The 15161-nt window shown below is 44.8% G+C and overlaps 1 protein-coding gene across 6 annotated transcripts in view; it reads right to left on the reverse strand.

Moving 5' to 3' along the window:
* The window catches only part of chd6 (chromodomain helicase DNA binding protein 6), a 43743-nt gene extending 30916 nt beyond the window's left edge, over nucleotides 1-12827 (reverse strand). For 4 of the 6 annotated variants that reach the window (XM_077578421.1, XM_077578423.1, XM_077578425.1 and 1 more), the window contains exons 1-11: nucleotides 12303-12827; nucleotides 9000-9055; nucleotides 4434-4820; nucleotides 3763-3952; nucleotides 3253-3376; nucleotides 3037-3187; nucleotides 2657-2806; nucleotides 1889-1954; nucleotides 1750-1814; nucleotides 1536-1653; nucleotides 558-842 (exon numbers count right to left, since the gene is read on the reverse strand). In XM_077578421.1, the coding sequence (XP_077434547.1) occupies nucleotides 558-842; nucleotides 1536-1653; nucleotides 1750-1814; nucleotides 1889-1954; nucleotides 2657-2806; nucleotides 3037-3187; nucleotides 3253-3376; nucleotides 3763-3952; nucleotides 4434-4820; nucleotides 9000-9035 (1572 nt within the window). In that variant the 5' untranslated portion in view covers nucleotides 9036-9055; nucleotides 12303-12827. The remainder of the gene's footprint in view (nucleotides 1-557; nucleotides 843-1535; nucleotides 1654-1749; nucleotides 1815-1888; nucleotides 1955-2656; nucleotides 2807-3036; nucleotides 3188-3252; nucleotides 3377-3762; nucleotides 3953-4433; nucleotides 4821-8999; nucleotides 9056-12302) is intronic. The other 2 variants (XM_077578424.1, XM_077578422.1) reach the window with 2 other exon arrangements.
* Nucleotides 12828-15161: the final 2334 nt, after the last annotated feature.

Here is a 15161-nt window from a genome sequence, read left to right on the forward strand (position 1 = left end):
TTTATAGGGGTGGTGCAACGGCTCATCTTTGAGACGTGATCCGTATGGATGAAGCGACCACGGTTTGGGTCATACATAGTTCCGCTCTGCGGAGGCTACCTTCAAAATAAAAGCCTTCCAAATAATATACATTGTGGTTGACGCAATTGCCTTGTTACTTGTATTTTGAAATTAACTCAAGCAGCGTGCGCAAGTCGTCGCGGCTCAATGCGGCTCGCTTGACTCGTCCTCACGCGACTGTCGCGACTGTCCACTTCCAACATCAACACAACGCCAGCCCGAAATTAGATTGAATTGCTAATTAAGGAAGCAATGAAAGCGCTAGCTAATTAGCCATTGTATGATACGGCACAAATCTCCCGAGTTAGCAACTAGCCACTGACGAGAGTCTTTGAGGGCATATTTGCAACAACAAAAAGACAGATCTGGGCAGCTGACATCCAGACCTTGGATTGGAGTTAGGACTTGCCCAAGGTGTGAGTCTGCAAGTTGATCTTTGACCTTTTCGATGTTCCCCGCCTAGGCCAAAGGTTTTAGAAAGGTGCCCCTCTCCTCACCACATGTCGCAGGTCCGGCGGCGGCTTTTGAATCTCCTCAAACTCTTTGATTTTCTCCGGGTCCAAGTCCTCCTGGAGCTCCCAGGTGGCTTCCTCGTAGGACAGGCTGCACCACTTCACCAGGTAGTGCGTCACCTCCTGAACACGCAAGCAAATGCAGCCAATGCACGCGCGTGTGTGCGTGTGTGCGTGACCCACCTCTCCGGTCTCAGTGTCCGTGGTAATGGCCACCTCCAGCACCCTGTCCACCTCCACGTAGTCGGGATTAAATAAATCCTCGTCAGGCTGAAAGAGGGGGTTCAAAAGAAGAGGAAATCACCGGATTGAAGGATCACTGAAAATGGCCGAAATAAGACTAAAGCGGCTGCTTCAAGAAAAAAGGCAGACTTCCTGAATCTTTTGGGGAGTACGTGTCGAGCAAATTCCACGGTGCTGAATCAAACTGCTTTTGGGGGCTGACATTTTGAAAATGCAAGGGACATGATCAACAAATCATTCAATCATTTTGATGGCAAAATTCCTGGCTTCCTCGATCTTTTGGGCCGAGGCTTGTTAAGGTTTTTGACAGACGTGTCAACCAAACTTTTATGTTCTTACATGAAAGTGGCTTTGGGTCTGAAAAAGCAGAAGACAGTGCGCCAAGACTACTCTTTGGAGGACTGATGCAACCTGGCCAAAATAAGACAAACATGTCAGTTTTTACAGAAAAATGGCCAACTGAGATTTTTTGTGGGTCAGACATTGCTAGCAAATTGTTGCCGGGTCAGTCAGTGGCTTTGGGCTGTAAAATGTGAAGCTTACCACAATTCCTTAATGAACTATCAATGGAAAAAGCGAACCTGAGCCTAAAATTGTAGCTTCATCTTCAGCAAAATGGCCGACTTCCCGCGTCTTTCTATTTACGATAGACATGGCTTGCGATTTTCATATTGCCCAGTCAAAATGAATCCAGGGGGTTGCAGCAATGCTGGCGGTTACCTCGCTGAAGAGGTGCTTCATCTGCGCCCGCTTGGTCCTGAAGCGTTTGATCTTCTGGTGGATCCTGGGATCTTTCTCCAGCTCGTCCAGCGTGGCCCACTTGCAGTGCAGATAGGAACTGGGACACAAAGCAAGGAGACCAACGTGGGAATGAATGACCGCAAACAAAGAAAAAAAACTCAAATTGGTCTACACGCGGTTGCAGTCGACTCACAAGTTTCGGTACTTGACGTAAAACTCTTCCGTCTCTTCGGCCTGCTCCTCCGATGACGACGATGTCTGCGGACGAAGCACATCATCGAGAACAATCGCAAGAAGAGGAATGTCACCAAACTAAAGGCAGTTTAGTTTACCTCCTTTTTGACGGGTCGCACCGACAGGATTTTCTCGATGATGTTGGCCTCGTCCTCGGGAGGCTCCTGTCGAGAAGATCGTGACCCATTTTAAAAAAAAAAAAATTTTAACAAATAGTTTTTGCTTGCAAAATACCTAATTTGGGATCATTCACAATTTCAATGTAGCAAAGACACACGCACGTTTCTCCTATATGAACATATATTGTCTTCATTTTGAAAGCAAAAAATATCTATCATTTTTTAAAGTAAAATCGATTTTTCTTGTATCCCTGACAAAAATAGAAAATGATTTTTCATTTTTTGTTGTTGCTGTTTTTACATGGATATGATATATTTATGTATTAGTTTTAGATGTTAACCTTCCAAAATACATAAACATAACAAAAAATCCTTCCATAGAAAAGTTTTGTCATTGTACTGGAAACAAACTTATTTTGTCTTTTTAACAAGAGTTACATTCAGAGTTATTTACTTTTATCCAAAAATAAAGGAAAATAAGTGCAGGTGATTTTTTTTAATGAATAAGAAACAAAAACTGAATTGTTTTCATTTTACAAAAAAAGTATTTTTTAAAACCCCCCAAAATAATACTTTGGGGGAATCTTGAAATGATCGTTTTGCTTCCTGTTTCTTTTCATTCACAATTACAAGCGTTATGTTTTTTTTTCAGCTTAAATTGAATTCGATCTTTTAAAATGACAATCTCTCGTTCACGTTTTTTGTTGTTGTTCCGTAGTTCCATTCGTGGCTGTGGGTTTCCCGTACCTCGGCTTGCCAGGCCAGCGCCGTGGCATTGAGCGCTGCAATTCGTCCCGCTCCCAGGACAGCGATGGTCTCGCCGTCGTCGTCCACCACCTTCAGGTCCAAATCCTCGTTGTACTTCCTGCGCTTCACTTGACGGCCCGAGCGCCGCTTCTGAATACGAGACGCACACAGAACTCATGGAAAACAAGTCTCGTGCGTGATTGTGGACACAAAGTGGATGTACAGCTTGTTGACTAATCCAAAGATATTTTCATCATCAATTTATGCTTGTGATTTTTTTGCGCTGTCAATTAGGAAGCGATGTTCTGTTGATGATTGTTTTGGTGCACATGTAGAGGATGCCGGTGGTTTGTGAGTGGAGAAGCAGGCGCCCGCCTCACCGCGGTGTCCAGGGGGTCCTGGCTGTCCTCTCCGCCCGTGTTGACGGACAGCGAGGTGGTGTCGTCACTCTCCGCCCCCTCGGGGAGCGCCATTGTCTGCTTTCTCCTCTTGGCCTTCTTCTTCCTCTCCACCAGGGCGGCGCCAGGATTTCTGGGGAAGGAAGAGCCGAGTCAGCGTTTTCCCTTTCGCCGCTTTCTTCACTCCGATGGTCTTACCTGGGTTTGCGGCCCCTCTGCTTGGGTGCCGAGTGGGGGCCGGGCTTGAGGCCGGCTTGGTTGTGGTTCTTGGGGGGCGGGGCTTGCGACCTGACAGGCGGGGCAGAGGCAGGAGGGGCTGTGGCTGTAAGACAGGATAGCAGAGTGACATCACAGCACAACTTGATCGCAAAAGACAACTACAGTAAGTCATGTTGATGTTGCGATGACAGACGTTTCATTTGTCAGTAGCCTATTTTTCATTTCTGACTGATTTTATACAGTGCATGTCCCTCATTTTGAATCTAAGACACACTTAGAGTGTATTTTTTGACAGTTTTTCCTTCAATATATTTTGGCGAGGTTTGGACTTTTCTCACACTGAATTTCGGAAAATACTGAAAGTATTATGTACAAGTGGATAAATAAGTGCATTTGAATCATCTGCAATCAATTAGCTTTTAGCATTCGTGCTCAGGCCAACGGGCAAATTTCTTATGGTTCAATTCTTGCACACACAAACGCACACACCTTGCTGAGGAGGAAGAGGAGGCAGGATTTTGATCTTGGGTTTCCGCCCTCGTTTTGCGGGCACCTTAACGGCCACTTCTGAGGGAAGTGGCATGGCGGCGGTGGGCGGGGCACAGGTGATTTTCCGCCTGGCGCCGTGCTTGAGCTCGGTCCGAGCGTCCCCGGTCCCCTTGGTCCTGCGCTCCTTTTTCTGTTTGGGAACCAGGATTTATTATTATAATCATTTTCAACAAATAGAAATAGGAACACCTTTATTTTGTCTGAAATGAAAACAAAAGAGTTTAAATGCAACAGAAGACTGGAACTGCATTGTTTGTTTACAAAATGAATTCAAACAATCTGGAATTCTAGTGGGTGGCATAGTGTAGTAGTGGATTATTAGCATGTATGCCTCACAATTCTCAGGTTCTGATTTCAAATGCGGGCTCCGGCATTCCTATGTGCGAGTTTTTCCTCTGACAAAAAAAAAAAAAAAAAAAAAAGATTATGCATGTTTGCTTCTTTTAAGACTCTAAAAAGTGTCCAGTATATGTGAATGTTTGTTTCTCTAAATCTAATAAAAACTAAACAAAGGCCACAGCAATTTCTGGAAAATAACCAGCGTTAAAGAAGAAGCAGGCTTCGCTGTAAGGGCAAATGTAAGCGTGAAAATGCAGATAAAGTGTGTTGACCTTATTTGGAAGCACGGTGACGACGGGCGCCTGCTTGCGCTTCTTGACGGAGGCACCGTCATCACCTTCTCCCCGCCCCCGTTTGTCCTTCTTCTTGCGTTTCTTCCTCACTCTGCCGCCACCGCCGCCGCCGCCGCCGTCGTCCTCCTCACTCAGGGAAGAGGGTGGCCGCGGGGCCGCCGCCACCACCAGGGTGGGGGCCTTGCAGTGATTGGACAGGCCGCCCACGGGGGCCAGGAGCCGGAGCTGGTCCTTGGAGCCCACCAGCAGGTGCCCCCTGGGGATGGCGGGCAACAAAGTCTGCGTGCCGCTGTTCTGCTCCGGCGACGCCGGAGACACTGACGAGGCCGAAGACGGCAGCGTGCGCTTCAGGAGGCCGCCCAACATCTGGAAAAACAACAACAAGAAACCATTCAGCTCGCATGTCATCGTCATGGCGGTCGTCGTCCTAAAATCGGAACTTTCCTTCATGACAGCAGATTGAAATGTACTAGAATACAATATTGCATCTTCAGCTCAAATGAACAACCTTACGGAGATTTGGAATGTTGTTTGTGTGCGAGATATTTTGAGAGGTGAAAAATACAGAAATATATGAAAAAAAATAGACGTCGCAACTACTTCCTGTTTGTAACGTGCCGACACGAGACAAGAGCCATTGATAGCCTTAAAAGGAACCCCGACTGGAAGGAGAAGTTTGCTCTATATTATTGATTTGCTTGTTGCTAACATAACTATGAGATTCATTTTTCAAAAATCATTCACAGTTTAATATATTTTGTAGACGCTTTATTTGGACAGACATTGTTATCTACGTGGCAACGCATTCAGTGCGTGGTGACGTCGAATGGCGGCCGGCTCTCAGCCGAGCAATGCAAAACGTCGAGAAAGAAAGCAAGTTAAAGGGACGATGAAAACTCTTGATGTGTCCTGGTGAATGACGAGAGCACCGCGTGGGGGAGGGTGACTCTCCCGAGCGCATGTTTTTTTCTTTAGGAACGCTACGAGAATTGACTTGCTTACTTTATCGGCGTTTGACATCGCGAGACGCCATTCTGCATCACTACGCACCGAATGCGTTGCCACGTAAATAACAATGGCGGCGTACATCCAAATAAAGTTTCTACAAAATGTATTCAAATTGAAATGATTTTTGAAAAATGAATCTCAACGTTATGTTGGTAACAACCAAATCAATAATATAGAGCAAACTTGCCCTGACAGTTCGGTTTCATATTAAGACATCACAATCAAAAACAATGTCTAATAACGCTTCATATTTTGCCACTTACTTGCTTAATGCACGCACACATCGAGTTCCTCCACATGTTGACTCGCTTCACAAGCATATCAGGTTCACCTTCATCTCACCATTAGCGTCGATTTTAAACATCAAAGGGCCAAAACATCCCTTGTGAAAATTGAACTGCACTAAAAAAAAAAAAACTAGCTACCAGAGGGTGCTAAAAGTGCACAAATGGAAATCAACTTGACATTTTCAACAGATGTGCTTCTTTTAATATTGTGACATGACGACAATGATATTGTGGCAGTTTTAATATCGCTGTTGTTGTTACATCCCTAGTAACGGCCAATTGTGGCTCACCTGTTTTCTACAGTTGTATCGTTATGTACACATTTTAAAAGCAACATTAAGGCTGCAGGCATATCTGACTCCAATCGGATTCCTCCTCAAATCGGATTTTTAGGGCTGACTATCCAGACAGTTTTGAACAATATAATATTCTCTTTTACTGCAAATGAATATCGGCTTGAACTATGGGTCCTCCTTGCCTACTAATAATCGGTATCAGCATCGGCCTTGAAAGGCCATATTGGTCCATCCCTATTGAAAAGTGTTGCTTTTTGAAAAGTGCATTTCTTTGACGTTAGCCTTGTTTTTAGCATTAGCATTCCCAATCTGCAGAGTTCAGCAATTCATCTTGATTTGGTGTTTCTCAGCATAAATATGACAAATGTAAACATAGCGTCCACAGGACAGACAGAAACAGCAGCCGTGAAATGCGCCGCGTCAACGTCGGGCTTGCACACCCAAAAGACTTTTACTGTGGTTGTTTCCATGGCAACAGCTCAGGAGTACGCCTTTAGCAAATGTTTGTTGTTTTATTTTGCCATCGACCTCCCTTTTGGCGCCTTGGACCATTTTTCTGTGTTTTGGTAGAATCAAGCCTTAATAATAAAAATTGACTGAGATGACATTTCAATCAATGTCATACGCACACACGCGGAGGGGCATCCTGGCTGTTGCCATGGAAACTGTCTCTTCCGCAGCAATGTAGCGTGGAAAGGCAGACGTAAACACGTGGTCGCCATGACAATGGCCTTTTGTTGCATTCTATCGCTTTGACGGACGCGTTTGTGACGCATCGTCAAAAACAACATCGACGTCATCTGTATTGGAAATTCGCGTTCAAGTTGTTCCAAAGAGTTGCGCATCCATTCTGTCTTAAAAGACATCTTTATTCTCTGGCATGAGATTTGACATGGTTTTAGTGTTTTTTTTGTTTTTAATACAGCTGATTTTTACTCCATGCGCAGGACTTTGTGTGCAGCGAGGGTTGTATTTAAATAAAGTGCTCTATAAATAAAGTTGAGTTCATTGATTTATGGCCTCAAATTTTACATTTTACAAAATAGGACGCCCAGTATGGCTGACTTAGCACGAGCGAGATTTAAACATATATAAAAGCAAGCTGACCCAAAAAAAACTGTTATTACATTAAAAATAAAACATTTACAATGTCTTCTTTACAGTTATTAATCGAATATGAAAATGACCTCAGTACATTTGTTATTATTTTACAATCCATCTCTGTGTTTATTTTATCTCATTTATTCTGTATGCATTTATTTGGTTTTAAAGTGTGCATTCAAATGAGTAATTTTATTATTATTAAAGTGTCCTTTATTTTGTACAGCACATATATATATATATACACATATACTTTGAGCATCCTAAAAGTCATTGAAAGAGGCTAAATATATAAATGTGGAGTTATTCTTAACACAGGCTAAAATTAGCTGCTACGCTAAGTTACCGCACGCTCAATAAGCAGAAACACACGCTCATGCACGCCCAAAGCTCACAAACAGTCGTACTACACTGAAGACACGCAATGATTCGTATCGCAGCTCACTGTGCCGACAGGGATGACGTCACATGTTATAAAAAAAGACACACTCAATTCGAATCACATGCAAAAACACAGCAGCGGCGGCGGCGGCGGCGGCAGCGGCATGCTGCAATGTAGCGGCGTCTGCCAGCCAAGGAAAGCGAAGGGAGCGCAGCTGCCGCTTGCAGTCGCACAGCCGATGAGTCAAGCGCACACACAAACACACACAAAGAGCACAACCCTGACAAAAGTAAAGCGCGATGCTCTGCAGTTTCAGCGCTGCTACTGCGGCAGCCAGGACATTGTTAGCATTAATGCTAAGCTAACGACTGCTCCGTTAGCCATATTCCCATTCAGTGTGCTCAGGGTAGCGTTAACGACGTTCAAGTACTCGAGTGTGTCGATGTGTCACATTTATTCAATAACTAATAAACTGTAAAGCGGCAAACTAATCAGCAACTTTTTTTGTGAATGGGATGAATTGTTTTCAGCTATTGCTTCACTTACAATCGTCCAAATCCTGATATTTAGTCTCTCAACTAGTCGTGTCACTGCACATCACGATTAATCTGTCAATTTTTGTTCTGATTAATCAATGAATCACATTTTCTTTCAAGCATTTAATTCACATCCCTTCATTCATTAAAAAAAAAGACCTTATTTCAAACTGACAGTGCGGAAAATGCACAAACAAATTGATTAGGATTCAATTAGTGGTTTGGTATGAAACATCTGTCGGCGAAAACCTTGTCTAAATGAGAGCAGATGTTTGCGATGCTTTCATGGAGGACGACGAGCACACACAACATTTACTGTTGAGAGGTCAAAATTCCTCGCCGTGCTCTCGCAAGATGTATTCTCGCAGTATTTGTAAGTTCACAAACTCCCGACAATCCATCTTGTATTCCACCGATACGGGATATGCAGCTGTGACGAAAACAAGAAGCAAACGTGGCGACACCGCTGGACGAATGCGTGGATGCTGCAATGAATTCCGTTCTCGCTGAATTCGTCTCTTGTACGCGCACATCAACATGCAAAACCCACAACATAAACTCATTAGGCACAAACGTCGCATGTCGCTGATGACATTTTCATCCTTTGCCGTGATTGGTCGAAACAAAAGTTAGGTCGACGTGCACACGATTTCGCTTCGTCCAATCAGCTGGAAGCGTTGTGCAACAAGCCCCGCCTTTCCCGAGCAAAGACTGATTTTGTGGAGAACTCCCTGGAGTGAAGCACAAATCAATGTGGCTATTGCCAGGCTACCAAATTCCCAGAATTTGGACAATTTCAAGTTCAACAAGGCTTCTAAACGATCACACGCACGCACGCACGCACGCACGCACGCACGGGTGTTTCTTTGGAAAATGGATGCGCAGACATTTCAATTGATTTGAGATGGACAATGCAAACAGGGTAAGCAACCAACCTGCTGCTGCTGCTTGTCCTTCTTGTGGATTTTCATCTTCTACGTCGTCACAGCATCTGTCGCGCACGCACGCACACACACATACATGCAATTAAACAAACACTCAACTTTGTGATTGATATGAGCAAGTCCTCATGTTCTGATCGGGGTTTTATGCTTTTTTATTCCGACACCGATTATACATGAGTGAGACAGTACAGTAACGTGAGATCGCCCGGCCCTAATTGGAGGTCCGGCGTTCCCGCCACTTTCCTGGATGGCTTTCGAAATTCTCGCCAGCTTGGTGTCACTTTTTTGCGGGCTCTCGGCATGAAAGTAGTTACAAACACGCCATCACGTGAGCTCGCTTCGCCAGAGGACGAACAGTCAGGCGACGGCCACGGAGGCAAACTGGGACAACAGCTTTGACGTCATGCACCACTTGCGCGCGCGCACACACACACACACAAACAACAGACTCACAATCCAAAAAATAGACAACACACTGAGTCGAGGGATGCCACAATAAGAGCAATATCGTGATATGGCGATATTAACTCATTTGCTCCCGAAAAGTAGAAATACGTTCTATTCTAAATATTACAATGCTCCCAAAGATGTCGTATTTATACTTTTTTGTTTTTGTTTTTATGTTTTCTTATGCTAGAGCATACAGAAGGCTTTGATGCAGACTCTGAACTGAAGAGAATGCAGGGTTTTTCCTGTGTACAAAACTCAGAGGCGGCCACCTCCAGCCTGAGCCACGACGTTGATTGAGCTCAGCAAGAACGCATTTTAATTGCAGTTGCAGTGTTGCGCCATTATGGAGCCGCTATACCAGCAGCAGCGCACCGGGCCGAAAGACGTGGAGCAACAACCGAAGAAGAAACAGCTTTAAACAGCAAAACGCTAGACCCATCGTTGATACGGTTACAGTAACCTTCATTTGCTGTTCATACCACGTAAGTGTAAGCAAACTAGTAGTCTTGGAGCGTATGCATTACAGTTAACCAACCATCTTAGTTAGGTCGACTTTAACTTTTATTAGCGGGCTCATTATCGGACATTTTACGACATTGTTACTAGAGTGTGATGCTAAGAGTCGAAGCCAGCAAAAAAATAATAATAATAGTTTAGATACTCGTTCATCAATGACATTCTGCCAGAAAAGGCAGTTTTGATTTGGGGTGAAATGCGGTCTGTCTTTCAGACTTTGTTGCTAACACCAGTTAGCCATGACATTGCATTAGCCACGGCGTTTGTGTTTACATCGCCACGGACGACCCGGATGACCCGGTGACCACTTCTGTGCACGTGCGTCGCAGACCGGCAGAAGGCGGGCAGGAGCTGCGAGAGACGAGGCAGTTTCGGCAGAGAAACAAACGCGTCAAATAAATCAACTACGCGTCAGATCGTCAACGTAGTTGTGACTCGTCGATTCATCTTGGCAGCCGTAATGGTGACGCACTTTTTAGCCGTATTGCCCCGCCCCATATATTATTCATATATGTAAATTAGGGCTGGGTGACAGGGCCAAAAAATAAAATCTCAACTTTGTCAGTCATTCAGGACAATTGCCATTTGAATGGATTTTAATCTAATAAACCCAACAAACATTTATTTCAAGGTTTCACATTCATTCAAAAAGAATCCCTGTGCAAAATGTTCAGACAACAATAATGTATACTGATTCGAAATCAGCATGAACATAAACTTGACATTCAAAGTTTGTGCTTAAATGCCACCATTAAGTAGTTCTTGGCTATTGTGAACATGTCTTGTTAACCATCCAGCATAATTAAAACTCACAGCAACATTTGGAGGTCACAGAACATAAGGACGGACAACAGCTTTTCATAATCCAGAGGAGAAAACTCCATTTCACAATTAAGCAAATTTTTCAACAATTCAATTTTTTAAATATGGATGTATTAAATGAATTCGATGTATTGCCCAGCTCAATGTAATTGTAGCAAAAATAATACTCTCTTGGAGTGACTGCATTAAGTTGACCAACCATCTCGGTCGGGTCTACCTGAGCTAACACTGGAGCGAGCACATCAAAGACAAGGAACTTCCTTTGCTTCAGCAGGCTTTTTTTTCTTCATTTTATCAAATGTAGTTTCTACTGGTCTATCGCCAGACATAATGATATTGAGTCATCACCCAGCCTTCAAGAGATCCAGGGTGGAACCTTTGGACAACAACAAATGGAGAAGGGAGATGTGAATGTAGTGAAGTTAAACTTCTTTACTAGAGTTTGGAGGGACTTTTGCCCACATTTCAATTCACCACCCAAACTCTCTTTAGCACATCATCTGATTTTCAACATTTTGGTTTCATTTTCATTCATCCAGACTCCATCTATTTTGGGGAAATTTGATCTTACAGAACTTCCAGTAGCTACTACAAAGAATTCCTTAAAGAAGCTGGAATGATTCAATGATTGTTTAATGTTGCTGTTGCGTTTTGTGTCTTTTGAGACGTACATGGAAATACATGAGGTGCAATGTAATCAATTTGTCATTTTTTCCATTGTGTAATTACATCTTGTGGGGCTTGAGCAATGAGGTGCTTTGCTAGTAATTCTTTTCTTTTCCCTTAGTATTGCATCGTTGGTATGTGATTTTAACTCGTGTTAAGGAAATGTCAATAATTGCTCTGCGCTTTATGATTGCGATGTGAATACTTTATTTGGAGGCTGTGCTAGCCTGCATCTTCGTCCTCCCACCTGGCCAGGTGAATGCGAGTGGACACGACCATTAACCTGCACAGTGCTTTAGCTGCCATCTTTTTACAGTGACAAAAGGTGTGAATGTTTACGCCTAAAAAGCGAGCTAGAAAGCTAGCCAGCCAGTTAGCTAGCTAGCGTCCACATCGCTCGGGGGGCTCGGAGGGGATGCTAGCCGACGCGGCGGCTAACGCTCGGCTTGCCCGCCTCCGTGTGCGAGTCTCCCGCCGGTGACGGGTCGAAGGAGCTTCGCGAGGAGGCGGTTAGCATTTAGGAGGCAAATCACACCAGGGCGGGCGGGGAAAGAGGAGACCCTCGCCGGGTTGTGCCTAGCTCCTGCCGCGTTAGCCACCTAGCTCGAGCTCTGCTAGCTCCGTTAAGTCTCCGCAGCGCGGGGGTAAACACATCCCGGACAGCCGCCTCCTCCTTACACGTGTGAAGCTCCGAGAAAAAAGTCAGTCCGGGGCGACGCCGCAGCCGACGACGACGACGACGACGACGACGACGATGAGCGAACGAACGAACGAACGAACGAACGAACGAAGCCCGGCCGGCCGGCCACGGCCAGCCAGCCAGTCCGGCATGCCGCTCACCTGCTCCGGCGGCCGCAGCCACGCTTCTTCTACGCTCAGCCCGGCGAAACGTCCACTTCCTTCGGCCCGGTGAGCGCGAAAAACCGCCGCTGCTTTCTGCTGCTTATTTCCAAGGACACAAAATCGCCATGACAGTTAGGAAAAATGCATAAAAAATGAGCGGGCGGGCGAGGAAGGAGGGGGGAGAGGGTGATGGGGAGGAGGGCAGCACGAAAAGGGGAGGAAGAGGAGGAGGAGTGCATCAGTGGTGGGATCCACATCCACACACACACAAAAAAGAGTCGACTCCGGCAATGTGTCGGACGCGCAGGCCGAGGGACTGACTGACTCCTCGGAGCAGCCGTCGCCGTAGCATCCCCTGAGCTGGAAGAGCCAAAATGGAGTCAAAAAAAGAAGCGCGTGTATGGCCGGATGCGCGGGAATTTGGCCAGCTGCGGCCCCGTGCGTGTGCGCGCGCGCGCACGTGTGCCGCAGGTAGACGAACACGTTTACTTTTGCATGTGCGTTTGTGTGTCATTCTTGAGTTTACCTTTGGACCCCCCCCCCACCCACACACACACACACACACACACACACACACACACACACACACACACACACACACACACGTCAGTAATATCACGTCGATTTTATTAAGGTAGGTTCTCGCATATATCCTCAAGAATAATCCGATTGTTTATATATACAGCGTGAAAAAGTATAGATGTGAAAGGAGTCATTTATTCTGCAGGGGGAAAAAGTTGTCACACGAGCAGAATAAAGTCTCGTTTTGAACTTTTAAGAAAATAAAGTTGTAAGAGGATGAAGTTGAAACACACATTAACAGGTAAAAAAAAAAAAATCATGGTATTACATTACATGTTATTTCACTGAAAGAATTCCTAACAATGCAAAAAGAAGTGAACAACACATCTTTAATCCATGAAAGTACGCACACATACACATGCTGAATGCACGTAAACACACACACCTTACCTTACCTTGGGCAGCCATGTTGGCTCAGACAAGCCAGTCTGAGGCAGTTACTATGGCAACTGATGCTGATGTCCTGTCGCGCGTTCGCGTTCATGTCACAAAAACAAAGCACCTCATTTTCTGCACATCGTGTTCAACCACATCCGTCTGTTCATTTTCTATCGCTGACCCTAACATAATATGTCATATTATAGTCAGATATGATCAAATATGATCTGTCAGTGGTCATTCAAAGACACCTTGATGTCCAGATAGTTTGAATGTTGCTCTTTTTAGAAATGGCTTCATGTTTTTTTTCCTATTTACACATTTAGGCACAAAGTAACAGTAGGGGGCGTCAGAGTGTAACGCGTGAAAAGAGGCCTGATGAGTCCAGCGCAGACTTGAACTTGAACTTCAACGCTGCGCCTCAACGTGAAAGATGAAGTTTTTGCAGACCTTAAAGGTTTGGCAGCATTTTGTCTTTCAAGAAAACCTTTGACAGGAAACCCACGCAGAAAGGAAGTGTGAGCAAGTCTGGAGTTGCGGACACGTATGAGGGCAGCAAAACAGTGCTCACGTGTGCTTGCTGCATGTGGACTTGGAGGTGGAGGTGGGAGTGCATCAGGGATCCGCTCTGAGCCCCTTCCTCTTTGCAGATGTGTTCACACATGAGGTCAGATTGGACCATAATATTCACAGATGACAAACTGCTAATTGTTTACTACATGAAAAAAAGCATTTCGAGTGTCTTCAAATACACAACATTCATCCATCCATCCATCCATTTTCTTGGCCGCTTTTCTTCACTAGGGTCGCGGGGGTGCTGGAGCCTATCCCAGCTGGCTTCGGGCAGTAGGCGGGGTACACCCTGAACTGGTTGCCAGCCAATCGCAGGGCACACAGAGACGAACAACCACACTCACATTCACACCTAGGGACAATTTGGAGTGTTCAATTAACCTGCCATGCATGTTTTTGGAATGTGGGAGGAAACCGGAGTACCCGGTGAAAACCCACGCAAGCACGGGGAGAACATGCAAACTCCACCCAGGAAGGCCGAAGCCCGGACTCGATCTCACGTCCTCTGCACTGGGAGGCGGACGTGCTAACCAGTCAGCCACCGTGCTGCCCTACACAACATTCAGACATTTTTAAATAACATAAATAATTGATTAGTTGATTCTCTGTAGCCAACCTTATTCATTATTCGAATTACTGTAATTTCATAATTGGCTCTATATTGTTTTATATACATTTCCCCAAACTTCAGCACAATATGACAACTTAGTAGGCAACACAAAAGATAGGAAGACCTTTCTTATTTAGGAAATCTTTTATAAAGAACAGCCACCGATTTAGCTCATTTACCAAAAGTCAAAACTGAATATGACTACATTGGAACAGATTGCTTACTGTAAACATACCATTTTGTTAGAATGTTTCAACATGGGTGTGTAATGTAAAAAAAAAAAACATGTTATATTAAAAAAATATATATATTATGAAATGCACAAATGAAAAAAAAATTTTTTTTTTTTGTTGCAACTGAGGGGCGCAAGAGGGGGAGAAAAAAAACATATGGATCCAATTAATTCTGCAAAGAACATTCCAGAAATAACACACAAAAACACATTTTGACAACAGATTGACTGCAGGCTACGCTCAACATGACGTCATGTACAGTAAATCGTAGTGAACACACAGCTTTAGTTGTGGACGTTACACGATGGGCTGTCTGTAAGGATGACGTCCGTGTCCTACTGTAACAATGGTGCACGTCGCGTCCACATGTTGGTTGAGTGCAAGCGAAGCGGAGTCATGAGGTTCGAGTGGGAGCGAAAGAGGAGGAAGTTCAAGCAAAGGAAAGTAAACAAGGGACGCGGGAAAAGGAGTCGCGGTTCG

This window comes from Vanacampus margaritifer, chromosome 10, assembly GCF_051991255.1.
Source record: "Vanacampus margaritifer isolate UIUO_Vmar chromosome 10, RoL_Vmar_1.0, whole genome shotgun sequence".
NCBI lineage: Eukaryota > Metazoa > Chordata > Actinopteri > Syngnathiformes > Syngnathidae > Vanacampus > Vanacampus margaritifer.